Source organism: Grus americana, chromosome 19, assembly GCF_028858705.1.
Source record: "Grus americana isolate bGruAme1 chromosome 19, bGruAme1.mat, whole genome shotgun sequence".
Lineage (NCBI taxonomy): Eukaryota > Metazoa > Chordata > Aves > Gruiformes > Gruidae > Grus > Grus americana.
Genome location: NC_072870.1, coordinates 12,015,834 through 12,041,015, shown reverse-complemented (window position 1 = coordinate 12,041,015; position 25,182 = coordinate 12,015,834). Strand labels below are relative to the sequence as shown.

At 38.9% G+C, this 25,182-nt stretch overlaps 1 protein-coding gene across 4 annotated transcripts in view; it reads right to left on the bottom strand.

Annotated features, from left to right (window-relative positions):
* The window catches only part of NLK (nemo like kinase), a 63,740-nt gene that overhangs the window by 21,921 nt on the left and 16,637 nt on the right, over positions 1-25,182 (bottom strand). For all 4 annotated transcript variants that reach the window (XR_008579867.1, XM_054847443.1, XM_054847444.1 and 1 more), the window contains 2 exons: positions 6,945-7,074; positions 5,271-5,326 (listed from right to left, as the gene is read on the bottom strand). Coding sequence is in view for 3 of the 4 variants with exons in the window: in XM_054847443.1 (XP_054703418.1) it covers positions 5,271-5,326; positions 6,945-7,074 (186 nt within the window). In the remaining variant the exon portion in view is untranslated. The remainder of the gene's footprint in view (positions 1-5,270; positions 5,327-6,944; positions 7,075-25,182) is intronic.

The window sequence follows — 25,182 nt, the reverse complement described above, 5'->3', positions numbered from 1 at the left end:
TCTCAGATATTATTATGTCTGTGGCTGAAGAAAGTAAAACCCGGTAGCCACATGTTAACTGAACTTCTACTTTACAGCAGGGAATCGGTCGTCTCACCGACAGCCCTGCATTAAGTGTTAAGCATCACAAGTCACACCAAGCCCTGCAAAGTTCAAAACAGACAAAAATGCGGCAGAGACGTGGTGCACACTGCCAAGGTCGTGCAAAAGATCAAGGAGAGAGATGGAAATAAAACTGCATCTCCTGGGCCTCAATTTAGTGTCTCCCTTGGTGTACCAGGTTCAAGGTGAAGCAGCAGTCAGCTCTCAGCCTTCCAAAACCACAAACTGCTCATCTGTTGGAATTGGCAACAGCTCAGCATCCCTCCTCCACCTGGGCGCTCCCTGGGCACGGGAGCGTGTACGGCTCTGCGTCCGCTCGGCAGGAAGAGACAGGTCTGCTGTACGTGAGCCAGTCACACGCTTCGGTCCCACTTGTCCTCTGTATCCGCCGTGCACGAGCTCCGGTAACTTCATGAACTCATCGACCTCGCAGTGGTATTTTTATGAGTGTGCCATCCTGGCCTTTCCTCTGAAAGCAAAGCTAACTAACTAGGTCAACGTTGAGGGGTTTGGTTTGTTGTGAAACCTCCCCATTATCCTGCAGGAGCCTGGCAGTTGGTTCAACGCTCTTTATAGCCAGCTCTGCTACATATCAAGTCTGCTACGTAACAGCAAACCCTGACTTCAGTCAAGATATTTATCTCAGTAACACAGTAAGCAAGTCAGCTTCAGCAGAAACTTCTACTTGTTCTTACCATTGCCATCAATTAATTGGCAGAGGTCAAGTTGCACTTATAACAATCTAGAGAAAACTTACGTTCTCTTTCATCTTTACCCAATCAATGTTCTCCTTCCATCTGTTGCTCTGCAAACCCTATCCGGCCAAATCCCTATCTGCCAAATTGTTCATCTGCCATCAGCACAGCACATCAGAATTAATTTTATAAATGAAATATTGCCAAATTTTTGACCAAAAACCCCCATCAAATTAAAATTGCTTTCATAAAGAAATCATAAAGAAAAACCCAACCCTGCAGCACCATAATTTCTAATCCTCTAATTTGTCTTCTCCTTTTGCAAAGGCCCTCTTAAATATTTATACCAGCCCACTGAAATTTGGTTTTTACCTTATGGCTGCAACAAATCTTTACATTTCATTTTTAATGTAAAATATTAAAAAAAAAATCCAAAAGCATTACTCTGCATTTTATTATGATAAGATTTTTGTTTTGCTACGCCACAAATCCTCCTAAATCTCAATCCCGAGCATAATGTCTCCCAGATGTCTCAACTAGTTGCCATGCCAACTAAAGCAGCTTAAATTAAATGAGGGCCTGAAATGGCACCTGCACCACTCCAGGTCTGTTGCGCATTAAATAAAGCTCTCTTGACAGGGGCTCAGAGGTGCCATTAACTTGAGCAGCAGCTATCTGATTATTGTCTCTAGATAATTTAATGAGGGTCTCTAAACAAGAGTGAAAGCAGCACTTGCTTCATGTTTCTGCCTTTTACAAATGTGGCAGCTTCTTAAACAGCTGGTACCCAAGTGGGTCAATGACTTTACTCCGGCCAGTACTATAAATGTTTAGCAAAAACAAACTACAACCCCCCTATGGGATTTCAATCAACTATTCAAACAGGTTCTTGCAGTTTTCTTCTTTAAGTCGAAGGATAAAATATGCTGGCTATGAGGTGGTCACTGGAGCTCTGATATGCAGCTAAGCTGAACATTACTACCAGATAAAAATTGCTACTGACAGCAGTAATTAGTTAAGTAGCTGTATAAAATTAGAACTACAAATGTACCAATTTGCTTCAGAATAATTATCAAGGCAAATGCATGGCACAAAAGAACTTCACTTACTCTGTTGACTGGAAGACTCGCTGAGTTGGTATATTTTACGAAGTGACAGGCAAATTTTGAAAAGGTATAAAGTACAGTCTGTGATGTGGTATCCTCCGAATGACTTGGATCCTTCTTTATGAGGTCTCTGCATACCTCAGAAAGCAATTCTATAGACTAGTTTTCTGGGAAGAGGCCAGCATTCTGTGAACAAGTCCTGGGGCAGGACTTGTTGAATGCTAACAGTGGAGTGGAGGTGTCTTATCTGCGTGACACTGCAAGAAACATGCTTTTTTAAAAACAAAACAAAACTCTTTCTTATGTATTTCAGGATTTTCTATAAAATGGGGACAAGGGTTTTTCTCCTATTTAGTATACTTTAGTTAGACTTGTTGTTACATTAGGATCATATGAAGCTTAGTTTGTGATGCCACCTCTGTTCTCTTCTAACTCTCTGCAAACTTTATAGCTTCCTAGAAGAAATATTTCTAGAACATCCTCATTTTGTATCAACACCCAAAACATGAAAAATGAAGACCCAGTTCATGTAAAAATAGTGCAACAATTATTAAAAAAAAATAAATGTAATTAATCAAATGCCTGTCTTAATTATTTCTTATGCTTAAAATTTGCTGACTTTTCTGTTATAGGTAAAATTAATAAGTAAATTTGCCATCAAGTCACCTCTAATTATGCAATTTAGAAATGCCAATCTATGGCATGCGTCAAAGAAGACGGACAAGCAATAGCAGAAGATTTTTGGAGAAGTATTTACAACTACGGCCCCCAAATATGAAATATAGTTATCTGATCTTTTTAAAACGATTCTGAAATAAGTTCTCCTTATACTACAATAACAGAAGCACATGCAATTAAAAATGTGCATATAAATTGAAACACCTATTCATTCTTCTAATGAATTTAAGGGTCATAAGTGCACTTACTGCAATTATTTCAAAAGAAAGAAGACTATGCAAAGCAAATAGTCTTCTATTACCAATATTAAGAGCCAAGAAATTCAAACAAATTAAAAAAAAAGACAACCCTATAAAATACTAGTCAGAATGACTTAAAATCAGTTAACCATGAAGGAAACTAACATTTCTGGTTTTATATTCAAAACTTGGCAGTAGCTAAGCTCATAAAAATAAGCTTATCCCATTTAAATATTCTTGATTGTACAATTACACGGAAGGAGTAATCCTTAACCTAGATCTGATTTATTACTCATATGACTTGTTAGAAAATGAGGGCATTGAACTAGTGCAAATAACCAAAATCCAGTTTTTGAAGACCATGTATATGCTGTGCACATGAAAGAAATATCAAAGCAAAATTTAAGAGCTTTACCTAACATTCATACAAGAAAGTCCTAGAAGTTGTTTATGAATCAGTAAATCATGCTGTACTTTGGTTAACATACACCTACTCTGTTCACCAATCAGTTCAAGGTATTATAAATAGATCAAACCATATTTCACAAAGTTCAGTTTATCTAAAAATAAAGAATGACAATTTTCCACCCATTAATTGTCTGGTAAAGAGGGTCATACAAAAAAGCAGCTAAGACCCATCAGTAATCAAAAAACAACCTTCAGAAGTCTAATCATAAGGGTAAGCTGGTGCACTCCAACTCAAGCGCCTCCACTGAAGACTGACCCCAACATAGTAAAGCTACTTGTAAGATAACACCTGATGTGGAAAGGCATTAATTTGGTTTTAAGCCTGACTATCACTACGCATCCAGGTAACAGGAAAAGCTCTCGAGTCCCAATTACAATTGTATAAAAACTATATAATTTTAGAAAACAAACCCAAATCCTCCATCAGAACACTTTATATATGCTCCTGAATGTATATGCACACATTTTCAGATGAAAAGTAATTGGCAGGTGTCTCACATAAGCTTATAACAGACATTTCGTTATGCCCTGCCTGATTTACAAGGAGATTTTGGTAACAATTTTGGTTTTGGGAGGAAGTTTTTATTTATATAATTTGGTCATGAATTATAAACTTGAAAGACCACGACCAAAGCTGTAAAAGGAGCAGCAGTATAAAGATAACACATCATTGAGCGCGCTATGATTCAAGTGTTCGCTTTCAACAATTCAGCACTGAGTTTAATTTTCAGTGTTTGCTTTTGGGGTTTTCCACAGAAAACTCACAGTCTATTAGCTGACCTCGGCTGTATGGAAGATCCCTGTACCGAAATGCTAATTAGATAATGGAAATGTCAATGTGTTAGGATATTTGATTATCTGCTCTCTAAAATATCACTTTTACTAAAGTCTACAAAGGCTATTTTGTTACTAACAGCATGTTGTAAAAATATCTGAACAGTTCATAAAACTCTGCAAATAATCTTAAAAATGTTGTGGGCAGGAGTCTGGTGAAGAGCTTTTTTACTACACACATAAAAAATAAAATATAAACAAATAATCTCATTCAGTGATAAATTATAAGTTCATTTCTTATTAGCTAAAAACATCTAAAAAATTGGATCTTAGCATGTTAAATTCTTAAAATAGCATAAAGAAGAGAACAGACAGTGGGATTAATCTAGGCAGACAATCTTTATTATGATTCCTGGTCTGTAGCTAGTAAAGTCTCTGCAGACAACACAATTAGCCCTTTTTAAAATTTTTTTTTTCCTAAATCTCACCATATTTCTAGATACTTTCTGTACCATGAAAATGTGTACTTAATGCATTCTGGTAGAGTAATTTCTAGCAATTTAAGAACTAGAGTAAGTACTAAACCAACCTGCTTTTGAGTCACAGAATTTCTCTTCCAACTAGGGTCAGCAAGAGCCTACCCAGCTCAACGGCTGACTTTTCAGTATTTAAGAATGCAGAAATTCCCAACCCCAAAAATAGAAGATAAGCCAAACAAAGTCTGCAAAAGGATCAAGATAGAGGCTGAACAAGGAAAGCCACAGCCCAAGTAGTCAGCTGAAACGTCTCTGAAAAGTCATGGTTTCAAAGCATGTGACAGTAGCACTCTGAAAACACCAGAAAGTATTTTAGGGTACTAACAACTGTGAGGAAGTTAATTTCTGGATATAGTAGCATATTTTGGGGGAATCACCATTAGTAGCAGCAGTATCTGTTGGTAAATACTGCAATGCCCTGCATTTACTGGCTCTTACGTATTCAAAGCGTCGTGTTCAATCCCGCACCATTTCACCTCCAACGTTAACATTAGCTAAGAGTTCTTGATAGTAGAGGTTCACTTCTTTAAATAAAACTGTTCAGATACAGGCTCAAAGTTTTTATAGTTCTATTACACAGATTCCACAGATTCCACCAACTACTTGCAGTTTCTAAGCTAATGAAAATTACACCTACCTCAATTAGGATGCTCTATTTTATATTTAGGATACATTTCTTCAAAATAGTCAATGTGTGGAGGCTGGAGTATGTCGAGGGCAGAGAGTACCTAGGAAACACCACACAAGATCAAGACCTATCCCAGTCAAACAAAACCAAATCCCTTTCAAAAGACAGTCAGAGTGCACCTTTCTTATGGAGCTTAGCTTTATTCTGTCCCACATCGACAGACCACTAGTCTGTCTCACTAGATATGTGAATTTAGTAGCCCACCAAGTCAGATATTCTGTACATTCAGGGTCTCTCTTTTTTCCTTTTTTTCCTTTTTTTTTTTTAATTCAAGAAACTTTTTCCAGCTGTTCAAGTACTAGCTTAAAAGCATAAATTTATCTACTCAATAAAAATTGGTTTATTTCAAATATACATATAACCGCAAAATATTTGAAAGAAGTAATTCTATCAAAGAAATGCAAAAGCAAAAGATATTACACTTTGTTCTGCCTTTCACCTTTAAGAGTTTTGTGATACACTGCTTCCACATGGGAATTACAAACCCTAAAGTTGTTCACATTCTGACTCAGAAGCTCAGCGCTCTGTACAAAGCGCTCTGTACAAAGCTCTGAATTTACATCCTCTCACAGGAAAAAATACTGCCTTGGTGTAGTCTTTTAGATCCTGTCCTAGGAATATCTGACATTTGGGTACAGTACACAAACGTCAGTGGTTATCAGGCTCAACTTCTGACTGCTTACGGAGATGCTTTCATTTAATTTTACAGTCCTCAGTAAAGTCTTCTCCATAACAAAGACCGTGGTGAGGAGCAGTTTAAGGTACCAGTTCTAAAGAAATCTTGTCCCAGAATCCATCTCCCACGGATGCGTGATAGCGGGGGGACGGACTCTGCAGGGTACAAGATGGCAAGGCAGCCTGGCTCTTTTGTGCCCCACTAACCACCGCTTATCTGAACTCAGTGCTTAAGCACAAATAAAAGCTCTCTCGGAATATGATACCCCCAGATTAAAAAAGGCTTTTAAAAAACTTTAAAACAGGAGGAAAAGCAATGAAATAGGTTCTGAAACAGACACCCACTTCCTGATCCCACTCCACCAGGAGAACACAGTACTCCCAATGTGCTTGTTGCTGCTCCTCAATGGGAGAAGTTACCACATCCACAGTTGCACTTGTGGAACAGTTGCTGTAAGTTCTTTATGATTCACTTCAGACACAACTGTATGGGTCAATTAAAATAATTTTTTTAATGTTTTAACTTAACCTGGCTGCTTTTACCTGAGGCAGACTTGGGAGTGCTTGTACGACCACTCTGCTAGAAGAACTAAGAGAGCAATAAACTCCAACAGAGGGGAGAGGAAGATGGAGTAAGAAATAGCTTGGAAGCGAAAGCATCTCCAGCTGGCATGCTTTTGTGCAGATTGCCATTTAACTACAGTCTAAAATAAGATTAGGTGGAAGTGTATTGCCTGTCTATTTGCAAACATTTTGGAAGGGAAATTATGAATATCCTTAGATTCTTAATAGCTTCATTTTTTTATAGTATTTGCAGCAGTAATATCTGAGTTTCCAGGAAATTTGATAACCATAAAATTCGAGAGCTTTTAAAGCATTTTAGATATTCTATAACTTAAAATAAAAAATACTTCTATTATAGATAGCTCCATTTTACAATTAGGCTTTATCAAAGACTTCAAAATTACTTCGAATTTACTTACATTGTCATGCTTAAAAAAACACAACATCTTCAACTCCCGGAAGACTCTTTTACAAGAGACCAAATTTTGGAAGACGTTGGGCATCTTTTTGAGTGCAACTCTCTTTCCATCTCGTGGATCTGTTACTGACCTACAGAATAAAAGATTTAGAACATCACATACTACTGTTAGACGATTTTTCTAAATCAGAAAAGAATATTTTAGAGTTCTTATCATTCTCAACTTAAGACGGTGAGTCAAAACAACGTGAAGACAGTTCTAGGGAAAAAAGTATTAAGCAAAGGGCATTATGCACTGTCCTATAGAGTCTGCGTGAACTGCAGTGTGACCATTCTTTGGTCGGAGAGCATACACACACCCCCAGTCAAGTTTGGTAGCTGCTAAGTGGCCGGACCCCTGCATATCAGCGCACACACTGCTGCCACTGGCACACTCTGTAGATCAGAGCTCGATCAACACCTTGAGCCGAGGGGCGGATGTGACGACAAACATCTCCTCCACCTCCCAGAAAAGACTTTATTAAGAGTAAAACATTTTCTCAGTTACACAGATTTGATCTTGTTGGGTCTACTGCTTTCTTCTTCCTCTCCTAAGAGGGCAAAAAATTTAATAATCCCATTCTGACAGAATCCTGGCAAGTGTAAGACTATTACTTGATCTATCACTAAATCACTTTACATCTGGAGAAGCAACAGCACATGGTGTCTAAGTTCCCACAAATGTAAAACAGGCATGATAGCTGTCTTTCTCCCATTGAGCTTATGGGATGCAAGTATAGTAGTTCAGAAATTATAAGGTGCTTTGCACATGGCAAGTATTTTAATTTAAAGTAATTAGGTTCTGAAAATAGAATTTTATAATGAGAACCATAAAACTAGAGCAAGGAGATTATGGTGCCTCAATTCCCAAACATGGTTTTTAAGGTGAAGCTTCTCAAACCTCACTACAAAACAGGGTTTCTAGATCTTCAGTTGTTAGGAAACCTTCATTTTTTTCTGCGTATTTTTATTGGGATGACCAAAATAACTTTCTTTTCTGTGCAATGCCATAACCACATAAGAATCTACATCCAGCTATGTACCCTGATGACTACATTTGTCCTGAAAAAGTTGCTGGCTTTTCTATCATGTGGCTCTCCTACAGACAACAGGGAAGGCTTCTTCTTTTGTCTCAGGTCCATGCTGCTTTAAGTATCTACATAAAAAATTAGAACAGGGTAATCAAATATCTGCCTTATCTCCAAGTACCACATCTGACTTCAAAATACAAACCAATCAATCCAAAAAGTCCAAAGTAGCCACTGACACTAGTGGTTTGGAATCAAGGGAGAACTATCCCAGCACACTCATTTAGAACACTTATCATAGCCACTGCATATTTATATTTTAAATAAGGGGCGAAGTGAGACTCCGGAAAGTTGATACCAGACTATTTCTATGGTGGGAAACACAGAGCTGAAAAGAATCTGAAAAGGTCTTCTAATTCCCAGTATGTTTCCTGTTTTCTCCAGGACCTTTGCCTCTTGCCTCTAGCCTAAACTGGAATGAAAGGGAATGAAAACTGGAAGACCTACAGAAAATCCACTGTTAATGCAACGCAGCACTCACCATGGGCCAGACCGAAATATCCTCCCTCGCTGTATAGTAACTTCAGTCACAGATGATGGTTAACCTCAATGAGTCTATTTGCGAAACAAGGTACTATTCATCATGAGTAGGCAACATTTCAGGCTGGCCAGGGCTTTAGGATTATGGCAGAGGCAGATTCTGAATGACACGCAGCAGGGCCAGTACCAGGCAGTGGCTCACAAATTCATATAAATTTGATCCCAGCATGAGCTGAGAGCTCCCACTGCTCACAAGGTCAAGCACCACTGATCAGCTAATTAGTGGTATTCTTCTCTCTCTATGAGACAGCATTTCTAGCTCCTGCCAAGTTTTTACCAACTTTAAAAAAAATCATTAAAAAAACCAAGTGCAAGCCATGAAACCTCTAACCTGTAAAAAAACCCCCAAAAAACAAAAAACCAAAAACCCCAACCTTAAAAGCTGCTGATTCCTAGGAATTAAATAGGTACATTCTTGCTACAAAAACAAAGTTGTAAATTTTTATTCATAAAAATCCTCACTGATTACACTACAGATGCTACTAAATTACCAATTTTTCCCTTTGGGGTTTTGACACTGTTGCTGACCACTGCACAGACACAACTGCTATCAAGAGGATATTCGCAGCTGTGGAAGAAATTCCACTAGTGGATCGCAATGACGATGCACTCCAGTATCACACAGACGCGAGACCTGAGACCTTTGACAACACGAAATTTCTGCACACATGACTTAGTACCTAGGCAGACCACAAGCACCTTCCTCATCTATGGTATGTTCAACAGTACAGTTAAAACAAGAGTCAAATAGCTATCTTGGCTATGAAAAATATTTGATTTAAAACCTTCAAAATGTATTTTATGATCTATTATAGCACATTTAGAGCACGCTCTAAAATTCTTTTTGAATAAGGTGAAGAAAATTAAATATGTGGGTTTGTTTCATTATTTTCCTTAGAAACATATCTAAAAAACCTAACTACAAGAAAAGAATTTTGTTTAAATAGACACAATTGCTATTTTACACTGTAAACAAATTAATTCTCTAAAATTGTTTCCATTTATTTGAGGACAGAATTAAACAATGCTTAAGATCCAGATAGCTTATTTGAGAGAGTTCACATCTACTTCTACCATTTCTATTATCTGTAATAAATGAGTGCAGTAAACAACTTTCTCTAAAGAAAGACTGAAAAATCTTCATTGATCATGTCCAGGGGTTGCACAAAAAAAGAGTGCAAAGTAAAAAAACAATGAAAATTGGTCTCTAGGTTTACTTCGTTGAAGAAATCAACTGCAGCTTCACAGATTTCATAGGTTTTCTGTTTGCTTTTTACCTCAAATTACAGAAGTTTAACAGAACCTGAAATGGACAGATCTAAGCAAACCAGAAAACACTAACAGCAACATTTTCAGAGCCAGACCTGTAAACAAGTAACGCACCCTTCCCCGATTGATAAAAATCTGTCATCTGAAACTTGGGCATCGCCGTGACTGTTACAGCAAGAGGAAGTTTCCATACAACTGGCTGCAGACAGCTCGTGGCTTTGTTAAACACTCTGCCTCTTGTTCTGGGGACTGGAAGCTTTACAAGCTTTTTAAGCTCCTGGTTGTATATTTAGGCTGTATCTATAGCAATCAGCTTCTGAATTTGAGTACTATCACAACAGAAAGACACCATTCCAATTAGTCATAAAAGAATAACCCATTTTGTAAATGTTAACAAGCAGATAACTCAACGTATCAGAACCAGCTTTGAAATTTTAGGTATTTTTGACATATTACAATTTCATAAACTGGTCAGACGTGCAATACAATTCACATATCTACGTGAAACAGATACAATAAATTGAAAAAGTGCTTGAACAACATGCAATTAATCAATCAATAAAACCAGCATTATTAAAAAAGAGCAATAATAGTTTGGCTTTGGTTTGGGACATAAAGACTAATAAGAACCAAAAGACCGTAACAAAACCTGTTGAGCAAAATTCTACGCTGCTGACTTGACCCAGCACGTACTAGAGTCCTCTCTGCTCTTCAGGCGTTTCCTCACTATTAACGTCCCGAAGGCTTTTTAGACCAAAGGCACGACGGCTCTGAGCGCGGGGAGATAAAAAGCAGGCCCACTACACCTACGCGCAGAGAGCATTTCTAGCCACGTTCGGGTCTGACTGTTGCAGCAGCACCAAGACGACGACGACGGTGAATTGAAGGCAGGCAACAGAGTTGTTTCTGAAACCCAACCTGCCAGCAGACAGGATGAAAGTGATCTGCTGAAGAGGAATAGGTACCAAACCAAGCTGCCGCTAGCTTGCTTGTTCTTTTCTAATTGAGCCAGGGGGAAATCGTCTGTTTGGTACTTGAGGATTTGGGTACTGGTTCTCCTCTCCCACATCGCAGAGGTTCCATGTTCTAGTGGCAGCAACACAGCTTCGGGAACCTACACTCGAAACCTTTTGGAATTATTTTTAATAGCCACCTTGTAACCATATTTCCGTTTAGAAACTTCCTATCTGCCTTTTTCCAAATCTTGTAAGTATTATTCCAGCAATGGACAAGAAAAACTCAATAATATATATCATTAGATGGACCATAATACACATGGTTTCAAAGTTTGCACTGTGTCTTGTTAATGTTTTAAGGTAAAACCCACAAAGCAGCATTTCTTGTTATTATTCATGCAAAGACCAGTCATGCTTGTAGCTGGTAACAATATAACTCTAATGAATGTGAATGGAAGTGCAGTAATTTCACGCCGTGTTGAGTTTGTTCTCTCTTAACTCGGGGTAGCAGCTGCTTTGGTTCAGCACAAACAGTACCAGGGAAGGGAGATAAGTGCTGAAGCCGGTTACAGAGGAATGCTCTTCTGTCCTGCTGAAAGCCTTGCTGGGCTGAGCTCTCCCGGTTCTGCGGCACCCGGGTTATCCCATCTGTATTAGCTAATGAGCCTTGGGCCGTGCAGATAACGAACAGGCAACTTCCGCCTTCCCCAGTGAAAATGACCCTGTTCACACGCCTCTCTGCCTCAATGACCAGTTACTTGTCCAACTGAACATCACATAAATTATTATTATGTAAAGTGTGCTTTTAATGCATATACTAAACAAACATTTGATTTTTACAGTAATGTATCTATTTAAATAGTCCTATTGAATAAAAATGAAATTTCAAGTAAAACCTGCTAATATTTTCATTTTATTAGTCTTAAATCAAATTATCAAAAACTATAACCTACGCTCATGTGAGTGCCATACAACCACACAAAATTACCAGAAGACCTCGAAAGGTGTCCTTTTAATTGAGTTATAGATTAAAATAGTCACTCCCAATTCTAATAAAATATTAAAATAGAATAAAGTTTTAGAATAATGACCCGAACTATTTTCAGGCAAAGTCTGAAATTTAAGACATTATTTTAAAAGAAGTACTCCTCTCACACTGTCCGAAATTACCAAAATGTTAAAATACAGAATAGCATTAAACACAAAGTTCCTTGCAGTCACTGGTTTTCAATTGCACTGCCTCTGTAGGTGTGCCTGGGATGATTTTTAGTGAGCCATAACAACTGTTGGAAGCAAGCAGCCTGACCTCAGCACCCAAATCAAATGGCATCTACATGTTGAAACCACAGTCAAATGCACGCACACATTCTACTTCTTCCAGTTGCCTACGAGGCGCGTTGCCGGCAGCAATGGAGGCGATACGGGTCACGACTGTGAAAGCAATATATTCAACACTACAAATCTGAATCCAAGACTCAAATGCAGATAAAGTCATCTCTGGAGCTCTACCATACAAATGAAAACCAGAAAGTTTGAAGTGGAGGTCCTGTAAAAAGATACCTAAAATAGGATTTTTGATGGATTTGAAACACTCACTCCCTTCAGCTGTACTGCTAACAAAATCATGCTAGTTGCATGTGAACACAAGAAGCCAGCAGTCAGCTTTTACAAAAACTAGTTCAGATTGAAATGAATTTCTAGGACGTGAATGTGGACCATCTACAGCTGAGCAAGTTTATATCTGCTCTGCAGAAAGTCATGAGGCAGTTCACAGTTGCCTAAATTAAAGTTCTCATAAATCAATGTTAATTACACATGAGCAGTAACACAAATTGCAAAATTTTTATTATTTCCTATTGGTATTAAGCCTGCACTTTGTCTAACCTCTTTCCCAATTCCTTTATCAAAAACACCCCAAAACCAAAATAACAAACAAAAAAACCCCAAACAGAAATAAAAAACTCAAAAACAATTATAGGAAACATTTTAAAATAAAAATTATCTCAGAAAGATTATATAGATATGAAAGTAGTTGCTGAATGCCTAAAAATCCTTTCAATCAGTGCCCCCCAAAATATGAAACAGATATCCTCTTTTTCTCTCTGACAGAAGGGAAATACTTAAAACTTTTCAGTACCGATTCCCAACCCTCCTCTGCTGCTGAGCCTCGCTGGAGAAAACTGATGGTGCTTTGTACCTTGACGTACCACAGCTCGTTAGTTTAGTTTCCACAACGACACTTATCTAGGAATACTAAATTCTGTTAAGTCAGAACATAATCAGGCAGCTGATAGCAGTGAACATCAGTGCCCAATTAATTCTTACGCTTCTCCCATGCACATAGCTTCATGCAGCCTCATTAGTGAGAGTGAAAGATTTGGTAAAATGGTTGGTCTTTAATCGAGTAATAGAAACCTCTGATTTATATTGATAGCTACCACAGATTTACTGATGCCCAGTTTTACTAGCTGCAGGACCCACTTTAAAAAACAAAAAGAGCTAAACATGTTGCAGGACTGTTAAGCTTCACCACAGGTGTGTACGCAAGGCCTGGTATGCCTGCTCTCCGCTGCTTTTTCAAATGCTTCCATATAGCAAAAATTGGTTTAGGTGAATAGTCTTTTCCTGGTGCTCCTCTCTCTGACAAAGGATTGAGTTAAATGGGGTTGCTGTGGCATATGCATTTAAGGGCAGTTTATTTTTTCTTTTAAATAATCCACTTCTACAAACAAGTAATGATCACTTGCAATATCCAGCCAGAAAGCAATTCCTCTATGCTCTCCCCCATAGCCACAACAATTTCTCACTGCTCCTCACCCCCTTGCCTTAGCTGGTGAGCTTTATACCACTCACTAGCAATTTCACTTCAAGGGGCAGCACAAAACTAACAATCAAAGTTATAAAGATCAGAAATGTCAGGACTGCATTCCAAAGAAGGACAGAAAAAAGCAAGCAAGAAAGAAAAAAGCCTGTCTGAAATCCCGGTATTTACAGCATCCAATAAAGGTGCTGAAAATGTTGCTTTGTGTTTGTGTGCAGTACCTACTGTGGTACTAGTAAAATAATTATTTATAGCAATATGCTATCAGGTCACATATCCCCAAGAGAAACTAGAAAAGCATGAAAATCTCCTAGGAGCTAATTGAGAGAACAACTAGAAAGGCAGCTTTACTTACTGCTGTTCTCAGAAGAACACATTTCAATTCCCTCCTCTGCTTTGTTAGGATATTACACCCTAGGTGAATCTGGCAGTAAAGTGAACAGCAGGCAGGGAATCTATCCATCACTCAGCACAGAGTCAATGGGGCGCTCTTTCAAGCTACTACTGAAGTCTGCAAAGGTTTCACTTATTAAGCATCAACTGTAGCTGGGGATAACGAGATAAGAAACCAAGATTGAAACCAAAAATAACTTTGAAAATAATTATATATAAGTATGGGACAAAAAATAAGTTAATAAATATAATCGGGGTGGGGGGGGATATCAAGGAATATCTAGTTTGGCTTTAATCATGTCTTGAAGAATTATAGGACTCCAGATGTTTCTGTGAGAACACCCAATCATTATGGATTCTCTATTATACTGTACAAGCCATGGCAAAAAGCTACTTTTAATACTATGAAACCAAGTCACACGTGTTGCTTTCACAGCAGCTACAAGTCTTTCAGGACGCCTGACTCGTGCTCACCCCAGCAGTTGGGTACCATCGGAGGAGGGCTGCCCGGCCAGGCGGTCCTTAACACAACCCGGTCACAACCTCCTGCCCTTGCCTGTGGCTCCTAACAGCACCCACGCATCTGCCCTTCTCTCTCACCTTACCTACGCAATAACAGTAGAATATTACATTGTAAAAATTATCAAACAATACATTTTGTCAAAGTAAAAAAATTTTATTGGCAGATGCTCTCCCTTTTACCTTACCAAGTTTTTAGTACTTGAGGAACGTAAGAAAGTAAAGAAAACATTTACATTAATTGGCTTCATGATTCAGCCTCTTTAAAAAATGTGTTGTAGCCATACCACCTACTAGTACAGGTAACACCAAGACTACTACAGCCAAAACCTTCCAGAAGTTTATTTCTCTATTCTTGATTTCTCCATGTATGTGATAACATGCTGTTATTTTGAACAGTTTGTGTTCTCCGTAACATCAGGTTGTTCAGTTCTCCCTTTCTATAAATATGAGAAAATGATCCCTCTAGTCAAAAAGGGGGAAAACAAATACAAACACCAAAGTAAAGAGATTAAGATACAAGTAAACAAGACGATTTGTCTTATTTCAGACTTTAGTTCTTGTAAATAACAAGTGTCAAACACACATCTATTTGAATGCTTAACATGAGACTGAAATGTTCCTCTTGAAATATTGCCCATTTTTTTTCAGACACCAAAATTTTGCGAAATCTTTAATGAAGCTGAAAGCTAAACTTCCTACACCTAACCAGAATGTATTATACGTATTCTGGATGAAAGGCTGCAAGGCACTTACAGTCCATCTTGTTTAATTCTTCCATATCTAGTCCTGCATTCACTAATAAATCTAAACCTGCCTATTATACAACAAGAAACCAATATATATTTCATTTTGTTTTACCTTTTCTTTAAAAGATAGTCAAATCTACCAGAACCTTTATACCTTTCTCTACAGCAGTAATTCAGCACCGTGTCGCTCATGCCCAAGCAGACTTTGCAGGTAACATTTTTCACCTGAGCAGCCAGCGCTCGTTTCACCAGAGCAAACCGTGTAAAGAAGCAGCCAAGCTTTCAGGCACGCGGGCCCTCGCTCCGCCTGTGTCTCCAAACCATCACAGATACAGCACGATCCCAAGCAAAAGAGTTTATCCTTTCAACAGGCAATTCACATGAGGACGTACTAGCCCGAGTGATTTACTGGCACTACGCTATCTCGTGTAACCCCGGGCTGCTGCGGGAGGAGAGGTCCCGCTCCCACCCGTCGCTGGTTCCTGCCCTCCTGCCGGCGTTGGAGAGAGCCGGCAGCTGCCCATGAGGCGAGTCGGTTCAGCACAGCAATCCTGCGCAGGCAGATTCGGCGTTAAACACGCAGCAAGAGGGATGAAGCCATCCCAAAGCCAGCCGATCCCTCGATGTGACAGAGGGGAAGCTGTGCGAGCACATGGCTGGGGCAAAGTGCAAGACGGTGCGATTTTCTGGAAGCAGTTTGCAATTACACCAGATTAGGTACAGCAGGAAACCAGGCCCTCGGTCACGCTGGGGGCTTACGGACAGAGCCAGAAATGGGGATTGCATCTCCTGAACTGCAGCCCAGTACCCTAAGTAGAAGGGCCATTCCTCTCTCCATCAGGAAACGGGGTTTTCTGCTGATTATACATACTACAAATGTCTTATTACATTTAACTACATAAAAAGTTTTTAAAAAGAGTCTGACATAAAACATATCAAGAAACAAGATACTGTACAAAAACTGTGGCTTCTATTTACATTGCAGGCTAATCACTCCAGAAATAATAAAATTTTAAAGAGTAATAGAACTACAGAAAGGATTAATGATACAATCCAGACCTCTAGTTAAAATGTTTTCAAAGACAATTCTTATCTCAAAGAATCCTTGCAGGCATTTAGCCTTTTCAATTACATATTATAAGTCTTTAGCAACTCTCTACCACGTTGATGGCAAATTGTCAAGGTGGAAGCTATGCCAACAGTAACCTTTTCTCTCTCTGAATCCAGGTCAATGCATACACATTGTTCTATCATTTCAACTGGTAGAAAAACAAGTTTGTGACTACTCCATGCAATTATTACACACAAACAAGATAATGAAAGAATGTTCTCAGGGGCAGTGTGGGAAAGCGCTGATGGAGTTTGTTCTAAGAGGGAAGTGAACCTTCCCTTACGTTCACAGAGAATACCTATAAACTTACATCCGGACTTATCAGAAGCGGGGGACTTAATAGGATTACTTTCCAAGGTTTTCTTCTTAGTCAGTCAACTTCTCTCCTCAGCCGCTTGACTCTTAATCATGCGGACTTTTTCCAGAATGCCTTACTGTAAGATACATAACAAACCTGGTGCCACAAGCATTTCAGCTGCTCACCCAAGCATATTTGAGATACCACTCAAACAAATAATGCAGCTCATACCGAAGGGCATGTGATACCCAATATATCACTTTTTCAGTACACAGTATCGCAATCAATCACATCTTGGCATATCTCAGAATATATCTGAGCATGGGATGAAATAAAAAGTCCTTTAGAAAAGTTCACAAAACCAAAAGATTCCCAAGACTGAAGTGAAAGGGCAGGGAGAGGGTGTGCAATTATCAAATTACCTGTCTGGGAAATGTTTGATTGGGTACATAAAGTTTACACAGAGGAACAGGCCCTCAGATCCAGCATATCTGCTCTCTGTAGAACTACGGACAGGCAACGAGCCCTACCAAAACACAAGAACTGATCAACATTTAATGGACTATTAGGTAGCAGAGGGGAGAGGTGAGGAAAGCATGCACATAATGTGTGAAATCATTAAGAAAATAAAACAATATATGTATGCACTCTTAACAACAGATTTCTTCTTGAAGACTAACAAGGAAATTTATACACATATACTGAGTTTTTAAGCAAAGCAAAGTAGCTGCTTTAACAATTCTACTATTATAAATACTCAAGCACGAGTGAGACAGGACAGTGGTAATGTTCTACGTTCTCCAGTGACCCTGCCTAATCAACAGAAGTATTTTCTCCAATCACGGACCGAAGAGTTCATCGTCCAAAATGGTTCCTGACCTCCAGCTGTGGTGTTCACCAACACGTATCAAATACATTTTAAAGCTTTGTGACAATTCTTAATGCAAGTTAAATTATTCAAATGCTAAATCATTTTGTCTAACTTTAGTAGCCTAAAAGTCAGTTTTCCAATCTCAGGCTCTAAGTGTGGCGTGCTTGACCTGGGTAAGGGCTGTTGCTGGGCTGCCAGAGCTGGCTCCCCATGTGGCCCTGCAAACAGCTGTGCTGGCACAACGAAGCAGAAAGCAGGAAAACAAGTAGCCGAGACAAAGGGGAAGACAGACAGACTGCTTTTTCAGTAACAATGACAGCTTAAGCATATGTCAAATATGATCTCAGTCAGTCACACTGGCTCTGCCCAGTCAATAAGGAGAGGGATAGGTGGGATTAATCTCTTTTAGAGGGCTCTTAAATTACACATGAACTGTTTCTCTAGAAATGCCTCACCCTACCACTTAACTGCAGAGCACCAGCTCAGAACGAAGCCTCTCCTGCAGATAACCAAAGCTTGCTGATTTGAGGACCCTCATTTTTAAGTTTTACATGAGCCTTTTCTTCCCCTGTGTGCCAAGTCTGAACTGAGAGTCAGTGCTATATGTTACAAACCACATTAAATCCTGCCCTGTCAGTGGCGTGACAGGCTCCCCTTGCAGTGAGAAACAGGAGCGGTGGCTAATTGAGTGGCATCATTAGAAGGGAGTTAGGTTTTGGTTTTGTTGGATTTTTCACAACAAGAGATTTTTAGCATACACACTCACGCAATTAGCATGGTATTATAATGTGTTTTACCCTCTGGCTATACACACATTGTTTAAGAGATGCAAAAGCTGATATAATCCCATTTAAGAGATATTCATAATCTTTTTAGCTATAATTTTTAAAGGAAAAGCCACACACAGATAAGTTATGAGAAGGAGGAAGATATTACAGCGCAGCGTCCAGTCTTCCTCACTTTATTGCAATGACCAGAGCTCTCTGGAAGGCTGTTTTAAACTCAGCCCGTCACCACTAAGGAAGAATAAACAAATGGAAATCAACAGATCAGACAGTTGTAGCTTCATCAGTGATGAAGGAGCAGAGAAGTTAGAGATGCATGCTGAATCTGAGGATGACTACCCGCTGGACTGAGGAAGAGCACTGACAAAAGGTGGATCCCGTACTCATGCAGCGGCCAGAGACACAGGTCTAGGGATAAATTACATAATTTCTTATTATCCTACCTGCAAGCTGTATTAAATACCTGCTTACCCTAAGTAGCTAATCAGAGCCCACAAGACACACACATGTAACACCCACACTGACGAAGCGTGACCACATATTTTCACCAGCAGTTCATGGACTTAAAAAGTTTCCACAAAATCTGTTCACAATCCTGCTGCAAATCACTGCCCACAGAGAGCCCCCAGTAGCTACAGCACAGATTAACCCATTGCTAACAGTGCGAAAGAATGCACTGAGTAAAAGTTGGTAACGATAGCGGAATTTTTAGCACAGAAGCATCAAAAAATAAGAAAAAGGTTTCATTGTTAAAAGACATTATCAAAAAAGAACAGTTGTTATTTTTTGAGATATTTAAGAAACTGTTGTGCTGTTAATGATTTTCAGGTCACTATTGCTCTGCAGCAGTCTCCAGCTGGCAATACTTCAAAGATGTTACAATGAAATATTAACAGTGGGTAAAAAAAATTACTTTAAGAGATACGATATGAAAGCAAACTGAAAAAGATAGCTGAGCAGATACTGCCGAGCAAAACTCTGATTTCACTTAGATTTAGCTTTGAGACACAGACATGCAAGGCCAGTCAGTATGAAGGTAATAAGGAACTATGCAGCCAGCGCAGTGACACTCAGAGGTAAGAGCTGAAAAGATCGACTGGAGGATGTAACAGCATCGCTTCTGCTGGAGGACACAATACCCACCGCCCTCTCGGATGTATATTTTACTCTTACAAAATAACCTTTGCAACACAAGGAAGCAGCTTGCTTTGCTGTCTTTTGGCAATGGCATGCTCTGTCCCGACAGCTAAGTAAAAGGAATTTAAACAGTTAACTGTATGATACAAAGCCTTTTTTCCTCAAAAACATGGATGTGGTGAAGTTAGTCTTTCAGCTAATGAAATGAAGATAATAGAAGTTTAAAGAAGCAGAGGGCGAGATGTGCAGCAGTCTTCACAGGTAAACATTAAAAAAGTACAGGAAAGAAAAATATTTTGGAAGCTGTTATTTACTCAAGCTACTCAAGCAAAACAAAACATGTTGTAATTGATTTATGAATGGTGATAGCAAACACTTTTTAAAAATCGATTTCCAATTTCCTTTTTGAGTAAATCAAAGAGCTCTGATTGTTTTAATAAATTTCAGTATTCCTCCTCTTCCCCAGCTCACCTCTTACTCGCTTCTTACCTACAGCTAAGCCTGGCTCATGCTTGGGGAAAATATCTCATTTAGAACTGAAGTGACACATTCTGACTAACATAGGAAGCGTGAGCTGTGTCTCAGGACAGATCAAGTAAAACAACAGCTAGCCAAAGGTCCAAAAAAATTAAAATCACACTAAGTACACTACCAGACTTAAAGCATCTCGCTGTGGACATGACCTAGTAAGGTCTGGATACTGTGGAAACGCTTGGTTTCTCTCCTGAAACCACTGCACTTGGCAACTGGAGGTGAGGGGCTACAGGTGAAATGCAGACCACTCGCCAGGAGGAAGCAGTATTACACTGGCTGTTCAATATTTGCGATTCAACTGGTTTTTGTTAAGAAGCCTTCACTAACAGCGTTTGCTGAGTTTTATATAAATGGCAGAGGGATAGAAGAGGACGTTTATCTAGTTTTGGGGTACTTTTGGCCACGTTACAAGGTAACGCAGGTCTGTATGGTAAATCTGTAGGGCTGGCTGGTGCAAACTCTTTCTGCACCGCTGGGGGCGGAGGGGGATGTACTGAACATTTTCCACACAGACATCCACTTGGTTTCCAGTTTTGTCGCCTACCTAAACTGCCAAGCGTCCCATCAGCTTGCATCAGGACTCAAGAGTAGCAGTCCACCCAGAAGTGACAGTCCATGGCCAGAGTCCTCCCCTGTTTTCCCCACCTTTGGAGGTCAGCTTCAGGAGTTTGCATCAGTTTCAGCGCTCATTCACACAACAGATCACACCATATTAAATGGAGAAGTCATTTGCAGACTGATATGGATTGATAAAAGTTGGGTGAAGGTGTTCACAGAAGTAAAAACTTCTTACGCTTTTAGAATCTGGAACTACAAAAATATATTCTACCAGCTAAATATTTTCCTAAAATCTGGGCAAGTAAAGCAGGTTTTGCATCCAGGAATTTGCGTTTGAACAACAGTTTGTGTGTGTTTTAAAGACACTGAACAGAAAATAAGTTCCTTAAGAAGATTATAAAAAAAGACAACTAACTTACTACCAATATGCATTCTCAGCATTTCATTAAGTTTTCTCAACACACTTCACAGAATACTGTAAGGTAACAAAAAACATTCACAGGCACTCCAGAATACCTGTATTGTAAGTTACTCCAAACGGCCAAGTCTTTTCTTGACAGGTGGTCTTTTTAGAGGTACAGGATTCATTCAGGGAAAAAGAAGATTGAATACGGATTTAATGTATAGCTTTCAGATGAGCCTGAAGAAAACACCTAGATTTAACTTTCACTAAAAGGTACTTTATGTGAAAGGGTTAAGCAACTTGTTCTCCATACCACACTTCAAAGGTATGCTTTATTCACATCTTGCTCAGCTGCCAAATGCAGACCTCTCCAGAGCTCCTTTTTCAACCATAGATGTCCTAAAAAGCCTTTTAATGTTGCGTTCTAATCACACCCTCAAGCATGTGCGCCATTATCACTTATTCTTTAAAAATCAGAGCTAAAAGCAGAACTGATTACTGCAAGAAATCTGTCTCCTTGAACAAAAATTGATTCAGAGTATCTTACTTAAAAGAAAGGATAGAAAATTAAAGGGATACTGCTATGGTTAATATCTTTAAAAATGTTTAATTTGTCTTCCTTCACGGAAGCTTAAAATTGAAACTGCTTTCCAAATCAAATTTATTTCCCCATTTACACAAAATTTTCTGGCTATGCTTGAGACCTTTTTATTTACTTCTCAACTGCCTATATGAACCACAGCTAGAATAAGTTATTACACTATCCAGGACATTTATTCAGATATATCTTTTACTGCCATAAAAGCAATTCTTTTTTTTTTTTTTCAGTCAATGGCATAGCTCTGTAAGGTCTGTGATGGTGATAAATAACTAACATGCCCAATAAACATATAAATCTCCATGTATTTTGTATTTCTTTCTTCTTTATTTTTAAAGCGTATACCACAATTACACGAACCACTACATTCCTGGCCCAATTCACTGACCTCTATTCCCATTCCCACTAGCCAGCCAAGGAAAACCCAAGCGAGAAACCTTCTTCTCCATGTCCAACAAGCCTCCAGGTCTTGGCACAGTTCCTAGAATACTTTTGCACCTCCACAGCAAAGTAGGTTAATAAAGTCTCTGGTCATATCCTCTAGACAGATACCCAGTTTCCCGCAGCAATCATCCCCAGCATCTGAAGTTTCACCAGCAGCTTTTCCCTTGCACCTCTCATCCTCCCTACCACCCCCTCTCCAGGGCAGGGGGACGGGGACAAAACAAACAAAACAACAAAAAATAGTGACCAAACTCCTTTTCGCCTCTTTACTCCAATGAAGCTACACAATGATCACGGGGAACCAGCCCCGCACCTCATCTCAATATCTGAATCCTTCACCTTCCAGGTTAAACCTCTGCTATTTCAGCCATTCATTTTTTCACCACTATCATGTTTGGCTGTTTGCCAGCAAGTGAAAAAAATTAGAAGAATATTCAAACCAAAGTCTGCAACAAATATTTGAAACACAGTACTTCAAAGTAATTAAACTCCAGTGCTCTCTGCTACCACCAAGGGAAATAGTTTTATCTGTTGGTTAAGTATGACGCCTCAGGACTTTGATACATTTGTTGTATGAGGCTCACAGTACCTTTTAATTTTATGAAATACTGCTATTTATATTCATCTCCCCAAATTCTGTAGTAATGATAAATCTGTGAACATTCATCAAGGTTTTTACCTGGAAGAGGCAAATCTTATTTACTGACCTTTCAAGTTTCATCTTATATCCTGTTTATTCCTTATTATACTACAAATATTTATTACAATAATTCAGTATTGCAACTTGGAATGCTTCCTAGTTGCCACTCTCTCTTCCACTCCTTTTACCAGAAGTTTAGACATCAGTATTTTTATTTATCTCTCTTGCACAGGAATGGATACTAGAATCACGGAACTTTAAAGTATGACTTAAAACACACATTAAGCTTATAAAGGTACTGTAATTCCCAACACCAACATTTAACAACGGCCAAAGCAAACACTAACCAGAGACATCTCAACTCCTCCTCTACAGAACAAACCAAAACTAAGAGCTGAGAAACAAACCGAACAGCACATCTGACAAAAGCTCTGTTAGCGCTACCTCTTTCAGAGACAATACGGCTTCTTCTCGTAACTGAAGATAATCCTTTCTATATTTTGACGATAGTGGTAAAGAGCCCAACTACATTAATGGCAGCTTCCTTGTCACTGTATACAAGGTAACCAGACACCAGTTTTTCTGATGCTTCCTCTGTACATTTTACTCATGTAAATTATTGTAAACTGCTGATGTGTTGGGTTTTTTTCTGGTGTAAAGATTTCTCTGCGATCAACACTGCAGAGTCATTCCTCCTTTGATTTACTGTAGGAACAGAAGGGACATGTCAAAACACAAGTGTGAAATAAACTCATAACCTGTACAATCCCAAAGCCTAGAAGATGCTTCAGGGTTATGGGCTATTTTTGGAATGTCAAAGAAGTGCTTTTATTTTAGTATATGTTAATGAAGATTTAAGAAAGACCCACAACCTTGCAAAGAAGAAAAAAATATTTAAAAAATCAGGTTTATATTTATGAACAGGGAGTTTAACAAGACATCAGTCTTCCATTACCATGGACCAGTGAAGTGAATGATCCTCTGTCACATACCATCAAGTCTCATAGTGCTGTAAAAATTCCACCTATTTCCTTGACAGTCCCAATTACATTGGAGCCATAACCACTCCTTTTTATTAGATTCAAAAAGCAATTTCAGAAATATTAAGATTTTTAAGTGACAGACTAAAATAGACAGGTAAATAGTACCTTTGAATTAACAGCCTGCTGAGAGCGATAGAAGACGTTTTAAAATTCTTTCGCGACTGTGACAGGCAGAATGTGTAACCAATGCAATTCCTCATCTTGTTGATAATTCTATGAGACTGTTTGGCTTACTAATCCAATGACTGAAGTACTGTGAAATTTGCAAAATCTAAATTTTCAGGTAAAAGCAAGTCCTTGTCTATATATATGGGGTTTTTTAAGTAACTCCTAGGTATTGAGTCAGTATTGTTCTTGCCAAAGTTCAAGTCTTTTAACCTTAACTTTCTGCTTTTGTAACACTTCCCAAGAACTAACGTGATCCCCTTTCCAACTGTGATAAAGTATATGACCATCACTCAAATATTTAGGTGTTTCCACATGACAGGACAGCATCACTATGCCAGTACTATATCTAATGTTTATCTGAAGCAAAGCATACCTTTTCAGATGATTTGCTAAAGGCAGTGAATGAACATCTAGCTTCAGAACTGAGAAATTTTTCCATTGCAAGTCTATCTGAATGTTTAATAATTGCATAATGCAGGAACAAAATAAATTATCAATGTAAAAACAGTGATGACTGATTTTTGCTGGTCTTTATTGCTGATTTTTTTTTCTTTTCCAAGGTAATGTTTTCAGACTGAAGTAAATTGAGTAATAAATTAATTATAATGATCAATAACTGAAACATTAATCAGTGATATCATCAACCATACCAAACCCTCAGAGATTAAAATATAAATGTACTTCAGGTATAAAATGAAAGATATGCTACTGCAGCTCTGTTGGCTGATGCGCAATATATTTTCTAATGCTAAACAGAACACGTCACACATTTCTTTTACTGGCATTCACAAATAAAGGAGAAATCACGCAGAATGGTCTTGCTCCTTTAACCTCATCCATAATATTTATTACATTAGCTTTATGTCTTCATTTAATACATTTGATCAGGGCCTAAAGGTGTGATATGCTTACTGGCCAGCAATTAAAGTCACTGGCTTAAGTAACAAAAGGTGTCATAAGGCAGAGTAGCAAAGTTCAAAGGTTTATCATAGAATCCTAGAATAGTTTGGGTTGGCAGGGGCCTCAAAGCCCATCCAGTTCCAACCCCCTGCCATGGGCAGGGACACCCTCCACTAGCCCAGCTTGCCCAAAGCCCCATCCAACCTGGCCTTGAACACTGCCAGGGAGCCAGGGGCAGCCACAGCTTCTCTGGGCACCCTGTGCCAGGGCCTCAGCACCCTCACAGGGAAGAATTTCTGCCTCACATCTCATCTCCATCTCCCCTCCTGCAGCTTCAGGCCATTCCCCTTGGCCTGTCACTCCTTGCCCTTGTCA